Source organism: Hippopotamus amphibius, chromosome 9 (genome assembly GCF_030028045.1).
Source record: "Hippopotamus amphibius kiboko isolate mHipAmp2 chromosome 9, mHipAmp2.hap2, whole genome shotgun sequence".
NCBI lineage: Eukaryota > Metazoa > Chordata > Mammalia > Artiodactyla > Hippopotamidae > Hippopotamus > Hippopotamus amphibius.
The window spans coordinates 34,923,237-34,947,210 of NC_080194.1; the positions used below are offsets into that span (position 1 = coordinate 34,923,237).

The window sequence follows — 23,974 nt, forward strand, 5'->3', positions numbered from 1 at the left end:
TATTTATTATTGGCTCAAGTTGTTCCAGCTTTAGCCATTGGGAGCTCCTTCACGTGGTACCTCCTGTATCCTGTCGACATTCCCCCATCCTTTATTGAGAAATTCCTAATTTTCTAGTACCATAAAATGCTCCAGCCTCAACCTGCATTTCCCTTCCCTAGCCCTGGAATCAACCACTGCTCCAGGGAGCACTGGTTTTCCTTTTATTGGAAAATGGTGTATAGGAACCAAGATCTGGATGCGTGGTGTTTTCATTGTTACTGGGTTGTCATTCCTCCTAGGCTCTGTCAGTGGACAGAGCTAGGAAACATATGTATATATACTAACCCACACATATGCACTTATCTATATTTATTCCTTATATCTATCCATTTCTATATATATTAAAAACAGTGAGTTACACTGATACTTCAGATTCCAAAGCAATATCACAGTATTCATTCTCACTTCCCTCTCGGCTTATTCATAACTTCTTTCTCCAACAATGAGAAACCTGGCTCTCATCATCTGCGATGTATGTACCTGTTTGTTCAATCCCAGTATAAGCATAAAGTATTTACAGAATTACCACTCCACAGTCCTGGGAATAAAATAGATTTAATAATTAGGGTACAGTATTTGTGTACAACTATTTTTGTTTTTAGCCTTATAACAACCAGTCAAGATATTATTTTTCAGACATACTTAGGCTAGTACTTTTCTTCCCTGTCCCCTTCAGTGTGGTTGTGTGGTTCATTTATAATACAGTTAGGTTCATTTGTTTCTCTCTGTATTCCATTTTTTTTATCCCTCTCCTCACCCCTACCCCTGTTTCCTGGTTGATGCATGTGTGTGTAAAACATCACCATGGCTCTGAGTCAAAGCTGCTGAGAAACTCAGAGAAGTGTTAATCTCTCCTCCTGTTCCTTTCCTGTTTCCATTCCTCCTTATTGCCACCCCTTCTCCCACACACTGCGAGTCACCAATCTCTGTAGCTTCTGGTTTATCCTTCCTGTATTTCTTTTGCACAAATAAGCAGCTAAATATGTATTTTCTTTTTTACATACTTTACTGAGTTATGATTTACATATCATAAAATTCATCAATTCTAAGTGTACAAATCAATGATTTTGGGTAAATTAGTTGAGTTGTGTAATCATCACATAATAGAGTTTTCAAGCATTTTCCTCATCTCAGGAAGATCCTTGTTCCCAGTTCCAGCTCCAGGTAACCACTAATCTATTTCCTGTCTGTAGATTTACCTTTTCTGGACATTTCATATAAATGGAATCATACAACATGTGGTCTTTTGTGTTTGGCTTCTTTTGCTTAGCATAATTTTTTTGAGGTTCATCCATGTCGTATCCTGTACTGATATTTCATTCCTTTTTATTGTTAATTAGTATTTCGTGGACATTTGTGTTGTTTCTACTTTGGGGCTATTATAAATAAAAATGTTGTTATGAATATGCACCTGCAAGTCTTTGTGTAGGCATGATTTTGCATTTCTCTTGGATATATACCTAGGAGTAGAATTTCTGGGTCATATGGTAAATTTGTGTTTAACCTTTTAAGGAACTGCCAGGGAACTTTCCAGAGTGACTATGCCATCTTATATTACCATCAGCAATGTGTGAGGATTCCTATTTCTCTACATCCTTGCCAACATTTGTCATTGTCTGTCTTTTTTATTATACCTGTTCTAGGGAGTGTGAAATGCTATCTCATTGTGATTATAATTTAAATTTCTCAAATAATTAATGATGTACTTTTTTTTCATGTGCTTATTAGCCATTAGCATATTGTCTTGGTAAAATGTCTGTTCAAATCTCTTGCCCATTCTACAGTTGGGTTGTCTGTCTTATTGAATTGTAAGAGTTCTTTTATAAGTCCTTTATAAGATACGTGATTTGCAAATATTTTCTGCCAATTTGTGGCTTCTCTTCATTTTCTTAGTGATGTCTTTTGAAGTCCAAAAGTTTTAAATTTTCACAAAGTCCAATTTATTAATTTTTAAATTTACAGATTGTGTGTTTGGTGTTGTATCTGGTGTTATATCTAAAAACTTTTTACCTAACCCAAAGTCTAAAAGATATTTTCGTAAAAGCTTTATATTTTCTCTTAAAAGCTTTCTAGTTTTAGCGCTTATATTCAGGTCTCTGATGCATTTTGTCATTTTTGTGTATGGTGTGAGTTAAGGGCCTAAAATCAATCTTTTTTGCATATGAATACCCAATGGTCTCAGCACCATTTGTTAAAAAGACTATCATTTCTCCCAATAAATTGCCTTAGCACTTTTGTCTAAAATCAAGTGACCATAAATATAAGGGTTTATTTCTGGACTCTTGATTCTGTTCCAGTGATCTGTCTGGCTCTATGCCTGTACTACACACTGTCTTGATAACTGTAGCTATATAGTAAGTGAAAATCCTCCAAATCCGTTCGCCTTTTTCAAAATTGTTTTTGCTCTTCTGAGTCTTTTGCATTTCCATATAAATTTTAAGTTCTGCAAAAAAAGCATTCTGAAATTTCGTATGTGTGTTTATATCTCCTTATTTTTTTACATAAAGATAGCATACTACAGATACTCTTCTGCGTTTTGAATTTTTTTTGCTTATTAGTATATTCTAGAAATCACTCCAAATCAGTTCATAGAGATCTTTGCAATTGTTTCTTTTTAATAGCTGCATAGTATTCCACCAAGGAACTGTACCTTAATTCTTCAATTACTTGCTGTGCATAGGCATTTAGGTGGTTTCCAGTATTTTGTAATTACAAATGCTACAGTGAATAACCTTATGCGTATTTATTTTACTATGGTTGAAGATTCCTAGATGTGGGATGGCTGGTTAAAAGGTAAATACATATTTCTCCACCCTAAAGAAATAGGGCCTGTGTGGTTTACTTCTGTTTTACTCCTCAGATATTGATGAATGTGAAAATGAACTCAATGGAGGCTGTGTCCATGACTGTTTGAACATTCCCGGCAATTACCGCTGCACTTGTTTTGATGGCTTCATGTTGGCTCATGATGGTCATAATTGTCTTGGTAAGGAAAATGATTGGAAATGGAAATTCTCCTCTCCCTACTTTCCTGCACTCCCACCCCTTTCTATTCTTTGACAAAGACATACTCATTAAAAGAAAAATGGGATCAGAGACTTGTGTTTGCTGGCTCCCTAGAAATCACACTCCCTGATAGAAGACCAGGTTAAGTATTTTAATTTTTATGTGATCATTCATAACATAAATCTTCCATTAGTCCAAGGAGGTAGGTGGACTTTGTCATTACTACTTATTGACTTTCTGGCATTGACTTGTTACCGTTAAGATCTTTGGTCTTGTGTTCAAAGGGTCTTGATCTATAACCATTTCTTCAATCCTGTAAGTGTCTCTATTCCAGAATCATGTAAAACTACTTGTCCTGAAGATTCCACATGTGTGCTTGGATCTCAGCCAGGTAGACCCCCCTCTTTTTTCTTAAAAGAGAGAGAAATTCAAATAGAAACCTTCCATTAACATCCTCTTAGTGTTCCACAAACCAGAAACATCTGTATTGAGTTTCAGTCTCTGTGTTAGGGACTGCAAAGAGCATTGTTTACATTGGTTCCTTATGCCAGGAATAAAACAGAATTTAAAAATAGCAAGCAGTTGGATAGAGTTGAATGTTGGATAATCTTAGAAGATGCAGCACACCTGGAAGGCAAGTGTTTGTGATCTGTTTGAACTTTAAGACTGCTGTTAGCAGTGGTACAGAAGGACATGGGACCCAGATGGCATTAGATTCCTTTGACACTGATGATTCTTCATGTGGTTGACCCACTTATGTCCACTTGGCTAACCAAGGAACAACTTGAACCAGGCCCTGGCTCTGTGGGAACAGCTATTCAGATGCTCCCTTGCTGTGCAGTGGGAATGGCCACTTGGTCAAACGCTTTGAGATCAGCATAAAAGTCACTAAGTGAGTTCAGGCAGAACTTGTATTTTTAGTGTTGGGGAAGGAGAGTATCTGGGACTAAGCCCTGATATGACCTTTATCCTATCACCTGGAGCCCCATCCTGATGTAGACTCTGTCCCTTCCTGTCTATGCCCTGTGTGAGAGGTCAAACATGATTGGACCACTTAGCCGTCTAAGCCTGCAGCTATCAGGAAGAATTGATTGGTTAGTTATCCTGAGAGCGGCAATAAATTGGGATTCATTAAAAACTTTAAAAAAAAAAGAAAGAAATCACTTTTAGGGTGTAATTTGTTGAGAAGGATACAGTACGTTTTTGGTTGTTTTTTTTTTTAAACCATGTTCTGGGGGAAATCACGCATTTCCCTTTGATTAGCCAACAATGGCATTTTGAGGATTTGTAGTTGATGGAAGACCCAGTCATCACAGTTGTGCCCAAACCCACAGCCTGGGGGAAGTATGAGCCTCCTAAGAACAACAGGTGGAGCCGTCCAAGAGTTAAGGACCTGGGCCAGGTTGGGTGGGGTGGTTTGCAGTAAAGGCCTGCTCAAAAATCCTGAGGCCCCAAGTCCTTTCTTGCCTGGCTGCTAAGACAGATATTTCAGCAGACTATCTCCAGTTTCCCTCTTTGGGGTATTTTTTAAGGGTTTGGTAGCAGGGGTCTGCCTTGCAGAAAAACCCTGAGTATCCACTGAGTATATCTAAAGGGGCTAAGGATTCTATGGAAAGGAAGGCAGGAGAAAATACAGTGGTACATTGAGAAGAGCAGGACCGGCACACGTAGAGACTTCTCTGCCATTTGGACTTGAAAGAGCAGAAGCATTTTGTGACAAGAAAGGAGCTCAGAGCCAAAATTTTTTAAGAGCGGCAGTTTCCTGTGCTCTCGGGGATGACCCTTACCTCTCCTCTGTCCCCCGACTGCACGTTAGCCGCCAGTATATTGGGCAGGATACGCAGAGTTCAGACACCACTTAGCTCTGGCATTCGACCCAGAGTGCTCCGAGATCCTGGATACCTGTGAGCCTGAAAAACAAAATGCAGCTCTTCCACATAGCTCACTCCACCTGAACTGGGTTTCTGTTTATTGAATGTCTGGGAGCACAGCATAGCTACTAGGTCCTATAGCACATCAACATCACTTGAGAAGTTTAAGAAGACACCACTGTCCAGGTCTCATCCAAGGCTAGCTAGATCAGTGTCTCAGAAGGTGGGATCTGGTTCTAACATGCAGCCAAGGTTGGTGAAACACTGTTTTAAGGCCTGCAGAAACTCACCAGCCTAGTAATACACATTTGTGCCTGTGAACTTTTGTATTAATTCAATCAGAGTGCATCACCCAACTTGATACATTTCTAATTGCTTTGGAGAAAAAGAATAGTGGGTTAAACATGGGGTGGGGTGGGGCAGCTCACAGGGGAGCACACCTTTACTTAGAACCAGGCCAGGATTTGGTTTTCAGGGAAACAGATTTCTCCAGCTCACCCCAGTCCTCGCTGTGGAACAGTGGGGCCAGGTGTGTTCCAGTGCATCTCACCCTCTGGAATGTGCTCCCTTCACCCTTTGGCACAGAGAAGGGCAAGTTTGTTAGGCTTCAGGGGATGGCTTACGTCCCATCAGTTTAGAAAGGCATCTGCTGGGTAGTGTGGGAGGAGGAATGACTGTAAGATCTGAAGCTTGAAACCAGATAACAGATATTTAAATGTGAATGTTCTTATTATGGATGCCCCTAGGAGCTAGTGATAGGCACATGGAAAATCAGGGCTGGAGAAAATAATTTGCTTTTATATCAGCCTTCTCCTCGAGCTTCTGTCATGTTTGAGATTTTTCTGGACTTTTCCTCTTCTTTAGCTCTGATGATGCTGTGCTCTCCTAGCTTGTTTATTCATGCATTGAAGAGTTAATATATGCCTGCAGGCTCCAGGGCTATGCTAAATAACACAAAAATCTCTGTCCTCAAGGAGTGTGCAGTCTGCTGGAGATGGATAAGTGAGAGCTTTTGAGGAGTCAAAAGGTACAAATTAAAAAAAATAAGATTTCGAGAATGCATTGTGGTAAGTGTACTGATGGAGCCGTGCACAGGGTAGTATGTGACACAGTGGAAAGAAAGTCCCCTAACCTCGCCCTGGGGGCATAGCCCTGGGGCAAGGCTCCCTCCCGGCCCCCCTGTTGATGGCTCCTTTTCTGGGGCTCCTGCTGTCTCCTCCTGCTACCCCTAGTGTTCTCCAAATTCTTCCTCTGGCCATCTCCTTTCTCTCCCCTTCTCTCCCTTCCTACACTCCTGCCTTTGACTTTCTCATCTGCATCCACCACTTTATCAGGACACCACAAGTAAGGGGTTTTCAAAGCTGTCTTCACACCAGGCTCAGGTTTCCCACAGCCTGTTGGACTTAGTCCTGAGTGTCAGCATCTCACACGTATCACCTCCGTGCCCTGCTAGGGACCAACCACTTCTCCACCCCCAGTTCTGTACCCGGCACTGGTCTTCCCCATGTTTCTCAGCCACCTCACCCCATGTCCACATGGCATCTTGTCCACAGTGCCCATTTCTTCCATCCTAGGCATCCTGACTGCCAGGCCTCAGGTCCGGTCCCCCAGTAGTGCCAGCCATGGCTATTTCAGAAACACGTGTGAAGCTGGATTTCCAGGCTTTCAGTTCTTCCCCTTCCTTGTGTCCTTCCCTCAGTTGCTGCCTTATTCTTCCCAACACAAGGGACTGACCGTGTCACCCTGCTCCAGGGGTTCCTAATTACGTCTCAGATGAAGTAGGAACTTCTTTGCCTGCTATTCAAGGTCCTCTGCAGTGTGGCCCAGTCTGTCTTCCTAGCTCTGTCTTCAGTAACTTACCTGCAGCCAAACTGAATGACCCACCGTTATCTGAACATACTCCATGTCCCCCAGCCTTCATGCTATGCTCACACCCTTTCTCCTGCCTAAAATGCCTTCTCCTGATTTATAACTGAAGAAACCCTGCAGGGCTCATCCTTCATCAGCTTTCCTATAGAACCATCCTGATAGCCATAGCCAGATGTGACCTCTTTCCTTTGTACCACCATTTACCTTATCTCACAATTACTTGTACACTTGTCTCTTTCCCTCTGCTGAAGGGGATGCTCCTAGAGCAAAGGAATTCGATCTTACTCACCTGTATTTTACTGTCTTCTCTGGCACTGTGCTTTGGAAAGAGTAGGTGTTCAATAAATACTTACCGAACTAATTATCTTTGTCCAGGTGGAGGGCCCGTTTAAGGGAGCTCTAGACCCACGAGAGCTGGGTTAGTTACCTGCAGCCCCAGTGGCTTCAGTTCTGAGAGCTTCTGTGATGCAAGGACCTGAAGAGGGACCTTGTCTCTACTTAGTCGGAGACCCCGAGCTGCCGGGCAGGCCGGGGAGGGGGGTCCAGTGTGTGAAACAGTCATGAAAGCAAAGGCTGAGCCTTCTCCCCCTCCAGATGTGGACGAGTGCCTGGAGAACAACGGCGGCTGCCAGCACACCTGTGTCAACCTCATGGGGAGCTACGAGTGCCGCTGCAAGGAGGGGTTTTTCCTGAGTGACAACCAGCACACGTGCATTCACCGCTCAGAAGGTACCTCTGCGCAGCTGTGGGCGGGGGGAGGGGGTGGGGTGGGGCAGAGTCACATCTGAGGATCCCCCCCACCCTCAGGGACTCTAGAGGGGAAGCACTGGGTATAGAACGTCGGGAGACCTGAGGACAAGTGGGCAAGTCATTTTAGCTTCACCTTCCTCACCCTGCAGAGTAAGTGGGTTGGGCTAGGTGAGCTCTGAGGTCTCTTCAAACTCTCACATTCTCTGATTCTAATCTCTGAATAGAGCTCATTTCAAACATGACTAGATGTCTCAGGAGAAATGCAATGGATGATTTGCCAAGTTTTTCAAAAAGGTGCTGCAAACCACAGCACCACGTGTGAGCCTGCTCCAAGCTCTGGGTGGGGAGGCAGGGGGCTGAAGCCTTCCTTCGGTGACTCAATGAATTGCCCTGTTTTCAGCCCTGACTAGACATGGCATTTTCTGTATTTTGCATTTTTGAACTCTGAGCCTCTGGGATTCCAGGGGGCAGGTGGACTCTTCCCCAGACTGGGGGTCTCTATGCTATGGTTTCCTTCACCCATGTTGTCATTTACTATTCCTCCATAAATTTCCAGAAAACCCTTCTCCTCTGATGGCTTTCATTCTCTCTGCTTTGAGTTTATATCTACTTTATTCTTCGATTAGCTCAGTGGATTCTGAGGAGGTACAGGCATTAAGTACTTGTGGCCAGTCAACCACTTTGAACTCAGTGATGTGCTTTCAATTCTTCTCTGCTCTTTCTAAAGCCAAAGAACCACATTTTGATGGCTGTATGTCTCCCGAGATTGCCTGTGCCTGTTTTTAAGGGAAGTGCCCCAAATACTAGACTATTAACTCCATTGTCATGTGCTGCTTAGTCATTCTCATAACTTAAGAATGAGGTGATTTTCAGTTCTTCTACTATTTAATCAACTTGTTGCTTTTTGTTTGTTTTAATTTATTTATTTTATTTATTTATTGGCTGCGTTGGGTCTTTGTTGCTGCACATGGGCTCTCTCTAGTTGCTGAGAGTGGGGGCTACTCTTCATTGTGGTGTGTGGGCTTCTCATTGTAGTGGCTTCTCTTGTTGTGGAGCGTGGGCCCTAGGCACGTGGGCTTCAGTAGTTGCCACACATAGGCTCAATAGTTGTGCTTCACGGGCTCTAGAGCACAGGCTCCATAGTTGTGGCTCACGGGCTTAGTTGCTCTGTTGCATGCGGAATCTTCCCAGAGCAGGTCTCGAACCTGTGTCCCCTGCATTGGCAGGTAGATTCTTAACCACTGCGCCAGCTAGGAAGTCCTAGATTTGTTGTTTTACTCATGGTGGTTTTAGTGATTTTTCAAGGGTTTCTTTGTGGAAGATGATTTTTGCCTCATTTTCCAAGAACGATGGCCCCTTCCTTATCCCTGAGGCTTGTTTGGGGACTGCGAAGAAGGGTCAGAGAAATGGGGAGTGGGGTGTTCTTCCCCCCCGGGCTGCTCATTGTCAGTATGTGAGCTGGGAAGTCATAGACTCTGACTCTAATCAGGCCGATCTCTTATCTCATGCAGGTGTGGCCCTTGATTGAGCAGCAGTCAGGTTTCATTTTCATTTTCCTGCCAGGGTTCTCTGGACTCTTCCATGAGCTCTGCATCTGGTCAGAGGCTGTATTAAGATGCCGGTAGCATGAATGATCTGGCTCTCAGGGCCTCTCCCTTTTGGTTGCTTAAAGCTGCTTCCTGGAAAGTCACTCTGGCTTTCTCTTCAGGTGGCGGTCAAGCGATGCTTGAACACCCCCAGTATGGGTCCCACCACTCACGAAGCCACTCTTACCCTCCCTCTTCCAAAGCAGTGGCTCAGCCCCTTGCTCCTGTCCCACAAGCCCCACCGGACTGATTACAGACAGAGCCTCCTCACACCAGAAGTAAATACAAGAGCAGTTCCTTTCCGCAGTCTGTGTTTTCTAAATTTTCTACAATTCAGACATTCTTAGAACCCCTGAAGAGCATTTAAAATGAGCATATTTGTCTGGAGCTAAAAACCAAAATCCAAGAATTTGAGTTGTGGTCTGGAAGCGCTCTCTGATTTTCTGTCGTGTTTCAACCTGATCGCTGGGTGAATTCACAGCAGCGTGGACCAGCAGATTGGAGCAGTCTGCAGTTGCCCCCTTCCATCCTAGGATTTTAACTCTTCAAATAGAGCCGTCTGTAAACTGTGTTTCTTTAGGATTTCCTCCTTGATGTGCACATTAAACCCTTAGACACTGTATTAAAATAGGCTATAAAACCCATTTTAGTTGATACTCTAAAAATGGTTGAAAAGGTAAACACTGCAAGCTAGTATTTTCTAGTGTTGCAGTTGTTGTTTTTAATAATTATTTACTACATGTTCTTTAATATAGGGGATCATAATAGCTGATCCTGAGAGAAACTCAAGCTGTTGTGTTGTTTTCATCCTTAGAGACCCCAAAGTTCTGATAAAGAGACTGTGTGTTTTCACCCATGTAATGGGGGTAGGCTGCAGAGAGACACACCGCCCAGCCTGCCTTTGTTCCTATTCATGGGAGCTCAGGCTCTCAAAATGAGCATTCCTCTTTTGTTTTGTCCACTCTGAGAATATTTTTAGATGTTTGCACTGCTGCCTTTTTAGAGGAGTGAGGGAGGTGTCAGGTTCATGAGGAAGGGGCTGTGCTGTCAAAGAGCCCGTTTCCCCTTTTTCTTGACCTATTTGCAAGGCATATTTTTATTCGGTTTCCAGAAATATTCTTCAGTGAGACCCTGAGCCTGGGGACCACCAGAATGGGATATTTCTCACATTTCTGAGCTGTTTCCTTCCTGGTGAACTAGCAACCCTAAACAAGACTGTCTGGGCAGTTTCTGGGGGAGCCAGAACTGTAGATGGGCCTCCCAGTTTGGACCAGATCCATCTACCTCCCCTAGCAGTGGCCTTGTTCAGTCAGGGTACTCTGAAGAGCTTCAGGGTCACCTCTCAAAAAGCCCTGAAACATTTCCAGAGCCATTTAAACCTCTCATGTCTCCTGGTAACTTTAGGTCTTGTTTGATATGATGTGACATCAGGGGGCAACTTCTTTGTGTATCCCTGGTGTCTGGCATTCGGTTCTTACAAAATATTTCTTGTGTAAATGAAGTGCTCTGAGGGGGTAAAGGTCACTTTGCAAATAAATGTCTTAACAGACTTGTAAACAGAATGAAAAAGAAGAAGAGGAAGAAGCAGCTGACCTGTTTAGGAGTGTACTTTGCAGGTGTTACTGTTGCCTTTTCTTGGGCACTGTTATGTTTACCCCTGGGAGCTCAGGGAGCCTGTTATTTCAAATGCTCTGCTGATCCAAGAACAAATGTAATGCTTTCTGGGCCTTTCTAGGAGGACAGGACACTGCTTCTGGAGGCAGTTCTCACCTTCTGTGCCATCTTGGTACTGGGAGCAAATAACACCTTCAGAAATCACAGGCCAGAGCAAAGAGAGAGTTTCCACTGACTCCATGCAAGCTTCTTTCTGTGTTAATTGCCAGCAGCCCTTGGTATGGGTGAATGAATCCCAGCAACTTCCAGCAGATTGAGTGCTGGAGTTCAAACAGCTCGTAACTGTCAGATAAGAAACAAGATGGTTTTAAGAGAATATGGGATGTATTAACTGTTGCTCTCTGTCTTTTGGAATAGGAACGACATCTGTTTGTATTAAAATAATCATTCCAGTTAAGCACAGATCAACGGCCCCATGGTGAGAATTGGAGAGAAATGACTTTTGACTTCATTAGAACTAATTGGCTAAGGTTTTAGGTGCACAATACAGAACAGTATTGGATCCTGGAGAAGTTGAATGAAAACTTTTTGTACTCGTGTTAAAACAGTGCCACATCCAGTATTAGAAAATGTCTTGTTAGCAGAGAATCAATGAGAACAAAATCCCTACTCTTAAAGATGTTTCAGAGTTACATTGCACAGATGCACAGAAGCATCACACAAATATGTACTTATTAATGGCGTACAAACCAAGGAGAGGTTTTGAGAATACTCTTGGGTGTGATAACAGTTGCTTCAGAGTGCTGGGAGGAGGCAGAGTCCTAAAGAATTGGTATTAAGAGGCATGGGGCTGGCAAACCACACAGTTGTCTACTTTACTATGACCACATCGTTTGGATGCATGTTAAACCATCCAGGAAAATAACCCCCTTCCCACCACAGTTACAAGATCAGGCCTAATGAAAATTATAGTATACTGAACAGGATTTTGCAGCAGCTAAAGGAAACCACATGTATGAGGTCTCTCTCTGTCCTCCGGGCCTGCTAAGGTAGGGCCCAGGGACAAACTGAAGGTGGTCACATAAGAGAGGTCCCTGGGCAGGTGTTCATGGGGTGATGCCAAAAGGCAGTTGTCACAGTCATCTCCAAAGTGTGGATTTGGTGGGGGTAGAGAGGAGGGTTGAAATTTTCTGAAAATCATCTTCAAGAATATGTGAAAAGGTTGGGAATCCTCATCAGTCTATCTGCAATTTTTGTAGAGAAATTCTCCTTTTCTCTTCACATTCTTGATCAGCATGGGTAACAACATGGCAGAGATAAGAGTCTGAGGAAAAGTCCAGGGGGTCCACAGGCTCTGATTCCACACCCAGCAGAGAGCTCCTGGTGGGTACTTTCTTTTCAGTGTATGGGGAGGGCTTCTACTTCTTTTGGGAAATTGAAGCATCCTATCTCTTGGGTGACATAAGAAATTTTTCGTATCTCTGTTAACTGACCTGGCTTGATTTGAATGACATATTCTTTTAAAACATGGGGCTGATGGACACCCAGGCAGGCAGGTCTGTGGCCCATCCCCCAGCCCTTTGCAACACTCCTGGGCTCAGGGTTCTGGTGCAACCTGGTCACTGGCTGCATGCTGCTATTTTGCAGAGGGTCTGAGCTGCATGAATAGGAATCACGGCTGTAGTCACATCTGCAAGGAGGCCCCGCGGGGCAGCGTCGCCTGCGAGTGCAGGCCTGGTTTTGAGCTGGCCAAGAACCAGAGAGACTGCATCTGTAAGTACAGACTGGCACACACCCACCTGGGAACCATCCTACCCCAGAGGTTGTCTTATGCAGCCCAGCATCAGAAACATCAGGGAAGGTCCATGAGATATTGAGGGTAGTCTCCTGTAAGGAAGGGAAATGATGTTTCTTGATTTTTCTTTTCTTTTCTTTTTTTAAAAAATTCTTTTGGTTGCACAGCTTGTGGGAACGTAGTTACCCAACTAAGAATCAAACCTGCGCCCCCTGCATTGGAAGTGTGGAGTCTTAACCACTGGACCACCAGGGAAGTCCCAGGCAATGATGTTTCTAAAGGAACCAGTGAGAAGGAAATAATGCTAGGGAGTAAGGAGTGTGAATGTGTGGGCCAGGTCTCTCTGTTCCCACAGAATGAAATCAAATTTCTTCATCTGGCAGCTCTTTGGTACCCACTTCCTGCTTCTTGTACAAGCCTCATCAGCCTCCTTTCTCCAAACACCAAACTCCTTGCTTTTTGAGAACAGCCCCCATTCTTTCATGCCTCCAAGGCTTTTCCAAGCCTTCCTCGCTTCCTAGCTTGGTGAATTCTCACTCAGTTTTTAATATCCTGCTTAACTTCTAATAATGATAAAGATAATAGCTACTTTGGGGGAGCATTAATTATGTGCAAAGGCTTGTCCACAGAGGTACCATATTCCACTGAATTCTTACAGTCACCACCCTGTGAGCTAAGTATTCTTATCCTCATTTTCAGCTGAGAAAATCATGGAGAAGTAAATCTACAGGGTCACACAGGAAGTACCTGGCAAATGTAGGATTTGAACGGAGGCCTGCCTAACTGTGAGGCTTGTGCTCCAATCACCATGCTACGCGACCTCAGAAGCCCTCCCCGATGGCCTCAGACGAGGCAGCCCGTTTGTGTCTTGGCTCCCACAGCACTGTTGGTTGCTCAGTGATAGCATGTGGCACTCTGGGGTTGAACCGTGTGTTTATGTGATTGTCTCCCCAACTACAAGCCCCTCCAAGGCAGGGATCTTGTCTTGTTTTTGCCTCTTGGTCTTCACCCAGATGTGCTCAACCCACATTTGTTTAATGGATGAGTCAATGCATGGTGTACAAAGTCCAGACGCAGCTGCCACATGGTGAGGAAGCATCTTAATAGCTCCAATGGATAATAGGAAACAAGCTCCATTAAAGGTGCTCCTAAACCACTATCTATGCCAGAGGAAACACTGAGGGTTTCCCTTTTGGAGCTCTTCCCAACGTCATGGACCTTCTAGAAGGCGCCTGCAGTTTGCTAGGGATGGTTGTTTACAGTGAGTAGACCTCAGTGGTTAAGAGATGGGGAGGCAGTTTCGCCGGTGAGAGACTTCTCTCCATTGTCTCCATCACAAACAAGAGTGCAGCCTCACAGCCTGACAAACCAGGGCGGTGCCACCATCACCAACAAGTGGTTCCGACATTCTCACAGTGCCCCTAAAAACAGGGCTGGCTCCAGCTGTCTTCACAAGGAGGACCCAGGTCTCCACAGGAGACTCATCTGTGCAGTGAAACTCTCAGCATTGTATAGCTTTTTGGGAGCCAGTAGAATACCTGAAAGCTTATTTTTTAAAATTGACAATGTTTTTAAGATATCACTGCTCAAATAATATTATAAGATTATATTCAGGTATTATAAAACTTGAGGATATAATAAAGAAAAAATTCGGACTTCCACCACACAATCAGTTGTTTCGCTTTTTTCATATTCCTATTTAGTTGTTGATATGCACACACAATTTTTACACAGCTATAGTTACAGAACAGTTTTTTCTCATGGCGCAAATATGTTTTTACTTCTTTTAAATTAGGAAATTAAAAATGGTTGTGTAAGAATTTAAATAATCCAAAGAAACATACAACCTTTCCCCCTTTTCCTTTGCCGTTTTCTTTGCCAGAGGTAACTGCTGCTGAATTTGATGAATAGATAGTTTTGTAGTTGGCTTTTCCCTGCCTTTGGCTTGTCATCAATGTGTTCATACATAGTCTTTGTAATTATTGGTTAATGTTGCATAAACTGTGTGCAAAGAGTCATCCTTTCCCCTGATGACCTTCCCTTCTAACTAATCCAGATGGAATCTGATGAGAGAAATCCTAACATATACATACAAATTAAATATCGTCTGTTTGTTCCAGACATCAAGTGTTATAGCATTTCCAAACACCCTAGTACTTCTCGTGAGAGAGCAAAGCAGTAGTTTAGAATCTTTGGGTATAATTTCCTTTAAATAGTGAAAGTCTCCCCCGACCTTCCCATGTTTATCCTTCTATATAACGTTGCTCAAATCTGTCATTCAGCATTTCTACAAGTCTTATTGTGACTACCTGTTTATATAGAGAGGGATGTGGTCCGAGTCAAGGTTCTCTCTTTTATGCACGGTGCCTGGCACACGGTAGGTGCTCGAATACTTCCTGAATGAAAATCAGAGTTCTTCTGGAGCAAACACAGCCCCGGCTGTGGAAATCTCAGTGCTTTATGTATTGATTCATTTTCCTCTTAGTGACCTGTAACCATGGAAACGGCGGATGCCAGCACTCCTGTGAGGATGCTGCTGAAGGCCCAGAGTGTAGCTGCCATCCCCAGTACAAGATGCACTCGGATGGGAGGAGCTGCCTTGGTGAATGGTGACCCCAACACTGGGTTAGGGTCTTCCCCAGCCTGCTCACCCCTGACCCAACCCTAAGCCTAACTATTAATAGTGTTTAGTACCAGATGCAGGGTGTTTCCAGTGCATTTGCCCTCAAGCAGGTCCCATGCTGGCTCACATGTGGCAGTGGGAGTAGTCCAGGCCTGGGATAGGGGCCCCTCTCTCCCTGTGAGACCTTGGAAAACTCTTTTTCCTCTCCTGGACTAGGCTGCTCCTGAAGCTGGTATTCTGGAGATTGGAACAACACATTCTAAGAGGCCAGGGCGATGCAAAGTTAAAGCTAGCTGTTTGTGATAACAGGGTAGCCTTTGCCATCAGTGGGAGCCAGAGTTGCATACTTCTGGTCGGATGCTACCCTGACCTTCATGGCATGTCCTTCGCTAGCCCCATTTCAGAGGTTCCCTGGTCCAAGATTCTTTTTGTCCTGGACTGAGGGTTCTGGAGTGAATCTAACGCTTGCATTCCTCCAAGGTCTCTGGTCAGTACAACATCATAAAAAAATCTTTTCCATATTTAATGTCTATTAAGTTTTTGTTGCCGTTTAACACAGAGCCTCATTACAACATATTATTATTGAATGAACAGAGTCACATTTCTCACATTGCTCACATGTCTGGGATTTCCGCGGAAGTGGTCGTGCAGAAGGGGATGAAGAACCGGACTCATTCAGTCTGAGAGCTGTGCTCTTTGCATCTCTTGCAGAGCGAGAGGACGCTGCCCTGGAGGTGATGGAGAGCAATGCCACATCCATGGCAGATGGGGATAAGCGGGTGAAACGGCGGCTGCTCATGGGTAGGCGCCTCCCTTCCCCTCCCCCGCCACTGCCGCTGTCCCTCTCCTTCCCCAACCTACTGCATCGGGCCTGAACCTGGGGCCCATGTGCCCTCAGACCAGTTGGACCGCAGTCAGCAGCTCCTGTCCAGCTAGGGTGTGTCTGTTCTCCGCTCATTGCTTTTGCTTAGTCACCCAAGAGCCCTGGTGTCGCTGGAAAAGCGCCAGCCCAGCTGTCAGAATACCTGGGTTAGCGTCGCAGCACTGCTGAGACTTGTGGTGAGACTTGGGCAAACTGTCCCGAGCCACTGTGTCCCGGTCTTCCTCTAAAATGGATGGAATACAGTTGACCTCGTAGGGTTATCAGGAAGCTCAGTTGAGACAATAATATGCAAAAGCACCCAGAGTCCACTGCCTGGGACTTAGTGGGTGGTCAGCGCATATCAGACCCCCCCCGCCACTCTGAGTAACTATGACGAGAGAGGCATTTGGGGCAGCCTCTACTTAGCATGGCAGTTTGGCTGGGTTTTTGTCCGCTGTGTCTTCTGTTTGGGACTCAGCCCATGTTAATGGCAGAAGAGATGAATGGAGAAGAGTGGCACTTGGCTGGGGGACACAGGAAGGTCTGCCCGCAGGTCTGCTGGAGCTAGAGATGACAGCAGACATTCAGCGATGGCTGTGGGGGTGGGAATCCGACAGATCCTTTACGTTATTATTCTGGAGAATGCTCGGCCTGACCTAAACACAACTGATCTTTTCATAGCTTCCAGATTTAATAGTCAGGTAAGATATTAAACAGCCATTCGTTACCAGGCAGGTGAGGTTTCTGAGCTCCCTTCTGCCCTATTAAAATTATTATTTTTAATTGCCTTAAAATAGTACATATGAATACTATAAAAACCTTAAAAATTTAATTAATGCTGTTAAGCTTGTCATGCAATACATCATTTCCTGGTCTCACGACTTGCCGTTTGCCCGAGGCCACAATGTTCAATTTTCCTAGTTGTTTCTTCTTTTCCAGACTCCCTCTCCCCCATAGTTCTGAAAAGGGAGGTATATACAGTTATTTCTTGATGGTCAGGTTTTTATGTTTTGCTTTGTTTTGGTTTGTTTTTGCCTCACTGCATGGCTTGTGGGATCTTAGTTCCCCGACCAAGGATTGAACCTGCACCCTCGGCAATGAGCGTGCAGAGTCTTAACCACTGGACCACTGGGAAAGTCCCTTGATATGTCAGTTTTAGATATTAGCTTGTGACTTCCTACCACAGAAGACTACGTTATAGCTCCCTTCTGTCTCCCTCCCCCAACACACATACACATTCCCCCACCCCATACCCTTAATATGCTTTTATCACAATTTACCAACATATGTGTTTACATATTATGAATATCTAAATATGATTCACCCCTGAGTCATGTAATGTGCTATGATCATATTTTCTTTGTTTGCTTCGTTTCCTAGTACCGCTTACCATTTTTTTTTTTGCAAATTTCTGGCAGAGCTCTAAAACCCTTTACAATGTGTTTAAATACAGCAGGTAACTTATCAATTCCATTTTCTTCTTAAAAAGGTCTCTTCTGAGGCTTCCACCCTGCTCTAGCGGGGCCTGAATCCCGGGCCAGCTGCATGTCTGTCATCCTGGCCTTTCCCTGAGCACCAGCCTGGGAATTCCCTTCCACATGCTCCTATTTTGGTGGATCCCATGTCTTCCCTTTGTTAGTTTACATGGGTAGCTATAGGTTTTTAAAAACTTTGCACACCTGAAAATGCCTTTATAGTCTACCTTCACCCTTTTTGAGAATTTGGCTCAGTATAGAATTCAAAGTTGGGAAGAATATTCCATCAGAGTTTTGTTTTTAATTAATTAATTAATTAATTTTTGGCTGCGTTGGGTCTTCATTACTGCAGATGGGCTTTCTCTAGATTTGCCAAGTGGGGGCTTCTCTTCCTTGCAATGCGTGGGCTTCTCATCGTGGTGGCTTCTCTTGTTGTAGAGTACGGTGTTTTGGTGCACGGGCTCAGTAGTTGTGGCTCATGGGCTCTAGAGTGCAGGCTTGGTAGTTGTGGCACATGGGCTTAGTTGCTCCAAGACATGTGGGATCTTCCCAGACCAGGGATTGAACCCGTGTCCCCTGCATTGGCAGGCGGATTCTTAACCACTGTGCCACCAGGGAAGTCCCTCCATCAGAGTTTTGAATAGTGCTCTATTGTTTTGAGTATTCGTGTTCTTTTAAGAAGTCTAAGTCATTTTTACTCTTGATTCTTTGTATGTAAGCTACGAGAGCTTCTCTCTGGGTGTTCTCAGGGTCTTCTTGTTGTCCCTGGTGATATGAAATTTCACAACAATGAAATGTCCCCCCATGGGATTTGTCCCACTTGTTATACTGAGCCCTCAGTAGGCCTTTTCAAGACGGACATTTGCATCCCCTGGTTCCGAGAAATTTTCTTGTATTTTTCTTTTGGTAACTTTCTTCACTTTTCTCTGTCTTTGTCTCTGGAACTCCTATTAGTGGGCTGTTGTAACTCCTGGATTGCTCCCCAAATTTTCTTCTTTTTTCTCTTCTTGATATTTTTATTCTACTTTCTAGGAGACCTTTCATTTTTTCCTTCTAATCTTTCTATAGGGTTATTTTTAAATTCCATCTTTCATATATTAATTTTTCAAGAATTTTACTTTGGTCTTTTGTTGTAGGAACCTGTTCTTATTTCATGGGTGCTTTTCTTCCCTCCCTGAGGAAATTTTTTTTTTTAGAACTTTTATTGAGATGTAATTGACATACAATAAACTGCATATATTTTTTAATAAACTGCATATATTGAAAGTGTACAATTCGATATTTTTTCTTATTATTAATGTATATATGGCAATCCCAATCTCGCAATTCATCCCATCCCCACCCCCCACTTTCCCCATTTGGTGTCCATATGTTTGTTCTCTACATCTGTGTCTCAGTTTCTGCCTTGCAAACCAGTTGATCTGTACCACTTTTCTAGATTCTGCATGTTTGCGTTAATATATGATATTTGTTTTCCTCTTTCTGACTTACTTCACTCTGTATGACAGTCTCTAGGTCCATCCATGTCCCTCCCTGAGGAAATTAATGATGAGATTTTCTAACTTCTCTGTTGTTCCCTGTATTGTCTTTGTTTCCCCCAGGTTCCTTTTCCTTTTTTTGTTTGATTTGGCATATATATTTCATACTAGAGGCTTTCCTGAAATGTCTGGTGATCCTTGCCTGACTTTTCATATTTAATAGTGAAATATTGAGAAGCCAATTGGATATCCTGTCAGTTAGTGGGCTTTCTGCTTGGGTGACTAGGCAGTGGCTTAGTCATTTCATGTGGAGATCTTTGAATGCTCATATCTATAGGTCTTTTCACTTGGGCAGGTGAGTTTAGCTGGAGGGGAATCCTTCAATCTCCTGCTGAGGGGATTTAGGGTTGTCTGTCAGTGTCCTGGGAACTGGGGGCGGGGGAGTAGAGGGAGTGAAAGTTTGAGATCTCTCTTTTCACAGTATAGACTTTCACCTGACAACGCCTCTCCCTCCCTCCTCTGCTGTTACTGGTGCCCTTGAGTCCAGGGCTTCTCTGGTCCCACTTTTCTAGGGAATAAATGTATCTGCTTTAGCCCAAATAGGGATGGGCTGTGGGCTGTGTGCTGTGCGCTGTGGGCTGTGGTATTAAGATGGGGATCTGGGAGCTTATTTGTTATATAGACTCTCAGTCAGTCTTCCTATTTTTAACTCCATCCTCACCTCTGCCTCTAGAGTAACTTTAGTACCTCCAGCTCCTGAGCCTGTCTGGGATTCTGAGGCTCAGATGAGCTGAGCACTTGTTGGCATCCCTCTGCAGGCTGCCAGGGTTTAACCTTCTGTTATGCCGGTTACTATTCCTCCGTTGACATGCCACTTCCAGAAGATTTGACATCTTTCATCTATCGTCTTCTATTTTACTTGTCCTTAAGGATTTATACTTTAAAAAATTTATTTACTCTCATTTTAATAAGGTTTGGAGAGGAAACAGAGATGAACATACACGTTCTATCTGTCATATTTAATCAGAATTAAGTTAGCCCCCTTCCTGCCGCCCCGCCCCCCACCAAGGCTTTACAGGCTTTTACTATCAGTTCTGGATACCTAAGTGCTAACAGTTGAATGAATGTTGAATAACATTTGTGTATTTCTTGGAATTAATGTATGATATACAGAACTAGAAGGCCATTAACTTGCTGTTCCTCATCTCTATGGATATGGCTTGACAACTGCGGCTGATTTTTCGTGTAGCTATGACAGGTCTTTCTCCTTTCAAGGAAAGTTAAACTTCTAATCTGAGTTACTTGGCAGTTGCCAGGAGGAAGTCATCGGTCTGCAGAAAGGGAATGGTTGGGGTGGGCAATGTTTACCCTCTCTTGCTTTGCCCATTACACATAGTGAATGGGGAAAGTTTAAGATAAAGGAAGGAACACCCACCTTTGCTCTGTTCCGCATTCACATCTAGCCTGCTAGATGTGGTCATACTTGCAGGTCACTGGCTGTCAATCAACAGGAGATTTGAATGCCTTCCAATCTGCCACTAAAAAGGTTCGGCAGGTTGGCAGAGGCATCTTCCCCCTCTGTCACCCTGTCAGGCTTCCTTGGGAGATGTCACTTATTTAGATGGGGGTGGGGAGGACCTGCACCTGTTCTCCCTCTAACTCGTCTGTGGGTGGCAGAGGCTTGGGGTGTGACCATGAGCACCCCGCACGCTTCCTGACTTTCCTGAATTTTTGTCAAGTATTAACACTGCACCCATTCCCTTTCTTCCCAGCTGTGTCAGCACTTCTTTAGGAAGCTAACTGCCTTTTCCTTACCTCCTTGACAGAAACGTGTGCCGTCAACAATGGAGGCTGCGATCGCACCTGTAAGGATACTTCGACAGGTGTTCATTGTAGTTGTTCCGTCGGATTCACTCTCCAGTTGGATGGGAAGACCTGTAAAGGTAGCCTGTGCCTCTCCGTGCTGCTACTGTGTGGGGGTAAAGGCAGCTCTTCCCCTCCCTGCCTCCTGAATGACTCCAGATTTGCTTATGATTCATATTGATCAAAAGGAAGCTTTTCTTCCCTGGGCTAGTAGAAGGCTATAATTGACTAAGCTTAATTAGAACCAACTTAATTACAGTAACTGTTGAGAAGGTCAGCTTCTGCAAGCATCAAATGATCCATTTCAGGCAGTGGCCTTAGAAGAAGGCAGTTGTTCAAGGAAACATTCATTTGCAGGAGATAATATCATCATATCATAAATAACAGCCTAGAGATTATTATGTAAATAACAGCCAAGATTGTTATCCAGAGAACTTAATGAATGTACCATTAACTCGTACGGATGAATAGAGACCCCAGTGACCTAGTATTTCACGGGCAAGAGTACAAAGGCTTAATTCTTTAACGTGATAAAAAAGCATATAACCAGTTACCAGATGAAACTGAGAAAAGATAAGATTGAGTATCAGAAATCATTTAAGAGCACTGAGGCTGTTTGATCGTGGTGTAATTTGCCAAAACAGATATTCTAGTTCCTTATAACTTTAATCATTAAACTGGAATGAGAAGTATGGGAAAGGAAGCCATCTTATCTTGAGAGACTAGTGCAAGGATGAGAATATAATAGAACATCACCGTTCTTTCCCATAGTTTGTTTCCTTAACCTAGTCAAGGGAAGGGCAGTGTAAGTCAGAGTTCTCCAGGGGGTGAGGCACTTGTCTTTCAAAATGGGTTAAAGCAGACAAAAGAACATGTGTAAGATTAAAAACATCAGCAAACATCCTTAAATGCTTTTATGGCTCTGTTTTTGTTTCAGAGACTAATGAAACACACACAATAGCACTTCAGGGATTTGTGGCTAACGAGACAGGTACTGCTGTCTGATTTGCCGATGCTTGCCTGTTACAGATATTGATGAGTGCCAGACGCGCAATGGAGGTTGTGATCACTTCTGCAAAAACACCGTGGGCAGTTTTGACTGCAGCTGCCAAAAGGGATTTAAATTATTAACAGATGAGAAGTCTTGCCAAGGTATGTGCTGAAACGTAGCTATGCTGTGCAGTGCCCGCTGGTTGAATTGGAGAAGACGAAACCCTGCTCGGGCAGAGACTGGCTCGCTGGGCTTCTCGACGGAGCCATGAATCCAACCTCCAGCCTGTGCTTCACTTATTTCATCTGTTAAATAAAATAAAAACACTGAGGTAGCTTACAGGTATATTTTGGAAATTAACCTGTTAATGATTAGAGAACACCTCAAAGAACCCATGTGGTGTGATTACAGCAGAGCTTGCTGCTAGAAGTGGAATGGATCACAGAATGCAAGCAGGGTTGCGTTAGGGTGTTGAGATTATGACTGGTTTTCCTCTTCTAAAATTTCCTTTAATGGTATGGATATTCTAACAAAATTTGGTGGCAAAAGATGTTGATTTAGTTAACATACCTTTTCTCAACCAATTGGTTGGTCCCTTCCTTATAGGCCTTATTTGAATGAGCAGCCTTTGGTGTTTGGGGAAAGGGTAGGAGGTGAGGGAGGGAGAGGATTAAGTGGAGGAAAGTCTGGGCAGTCCTTGGGCAGGATTTCAGACTCCTTCTCGGACACATCCTTCCCACCTAAGGTGTGCAGCAAGGGAGCTTCTCTGGGTAGCAGTTGTTGATATTAAGAGTTGTTTTGGACAGTGATAAGCTGTTTTGGGTTGGGGGGCATCATTTATATTTTCAGATGAGCACATTTTATGCCCCACTGATGTACAGAAAGAAACTCTCAGGAAAGATGTGCCATCGTTTATTTCTGTTCTAGTTCTGAGAATAAGAACAGCCTAACTTATTTTGTTAGAAATCCCAGAATTAAATCAAAATCAGAAAATAATATCTGATTTCACTTCATATAATAAAGATGCAACATTACCTTTTTAAAAATCTTATGGTGTGAATTAGATTTCTCTCTTGGTTTTTTCTTCTTGATACATAATTTGTCATACACTTCACATATAGCCCCCTTTGAATTCAGCAAGTTCATTCTAGATGACTACTGCATAGATTTCTTCCGTTTGACTTGGAAAGAAAATTTGCCATTCCACATAATGTTTCATAATGTATAGAGCAAGAAATACTATTTAAGCTGTGTAAACACATTAAAAAGGAATTAGAAAGTTGATCTCATTATTTTTGGCAAAGCAAAAGCCTGTCGTGAGCAGCCAAAGTCGCTACTGAACGAGCCCACTTTCTCGGTAACTGGCTGATATTAATAGAAGAGTTCATAGAGTGACATCAATTACTACAGAAGAAATGGACTTTTTCTCATTTTTCACTGATCAGTCTTCGTAGAACAAATATTTTCACAGAACAAACTTACTGAAGAAATTGCCAGGACTTTTGGGAAAAGTTACAGATGAAGAGGTTTTGTAGGATTTTGCCCTTTTTAATTTCATGTTTTTCATTCCTCCAACTCCTTCCAAATGTTTGTTTTTTATTAATGTAGTTTCTCATGGCACATTTGGTGTTGAAAGACAGATCTAGCAATGGTCTAGTTGGCTTCCACTGAGTCCTGCACTGGTCCTGGTTTATCCATTTGGAAACACAAGTCATAACTCTGTTAAAATCTTCCAAAGAATTGAAGTGAAGCACTGAAATTCTAGTGTTCAGGAAAGATGTAAGAACCAGACCAGGGAAGAAGAGATGATTAGACTGACAAATGCAGCCTCCTGAGGCTAGTTTCCGTGACCCCAGGTGAAGCCAAGGATGCCTCTACACTGAACTGGGAGGGGAGGAGCCCCCTGGGACTGAAACACGGGGGAGGAACAAAGCCAAGGGATTGGCCAAGAGGATCCCATTTGGTGCTTAAGACACCACGTTTCAGTGTCTACAATAGAAATTACTGAGGATGTTAATGTTAACGTGTTCTTTTAGTGCAGAGGGCATTAAAACCCAGGATCAACTGGCCTCCTGGGGCCAGAAGATGAATTCTGGCAAGACCAAAAAGAGATAGGGCTATATTTATTTCCAACTCAAGTGTTTTCTCC

The 23,974-nt window shown here is 43.6% G+C and overlaps 1 protein-coding gene across 5 annotated transcripts in view; it reads left to right on the top strand.

Moving 5' to 3' along the window:
- SCUBE2 (signal peptide, CUB domain and EGF like domain containing 2) overlaps positions 1-23,974 on the top strand; it is a 64,614-nt gene that overhangs the window by 4,757 nt on the left and 35,883 nt on the right. For 3 of the 5 annotated variants that reach the window (XM_057748894.1, XM_057748893.1, XM_057748897.1), the window contains 7 exons: positions 2,903-3,028; positions 7,383-7,517; positions 12,386-12,511; positions 15,019-15,135; positions 15,868-15,957; positions 20,798-20,914; positions 21,864-21,986. In XM_057748894.1, the coding sequence (XP_057604877.1) occupies positions 2,903-3,028; positions 7,383-7,517; positions 12,386-12,511; positions 15,019-15,135; positions 15,868-15,957; positions 20,798-20,914; positions 21,864-21,986 (834 nt within the window). The remainder of the gene's footprint in view (positions 1-2,902; positions 3,029-7,382; positions 7,518-12,385; positions 12,512-15,018; positions 15,136-15,867; positions 15,958-20,797; positions 20,915-21,863; positions 21,987-23,974) is intronic. The other 2 variants (XM_057748895.1, XM_057748896.1) reach the window with 2 other exon arrangements.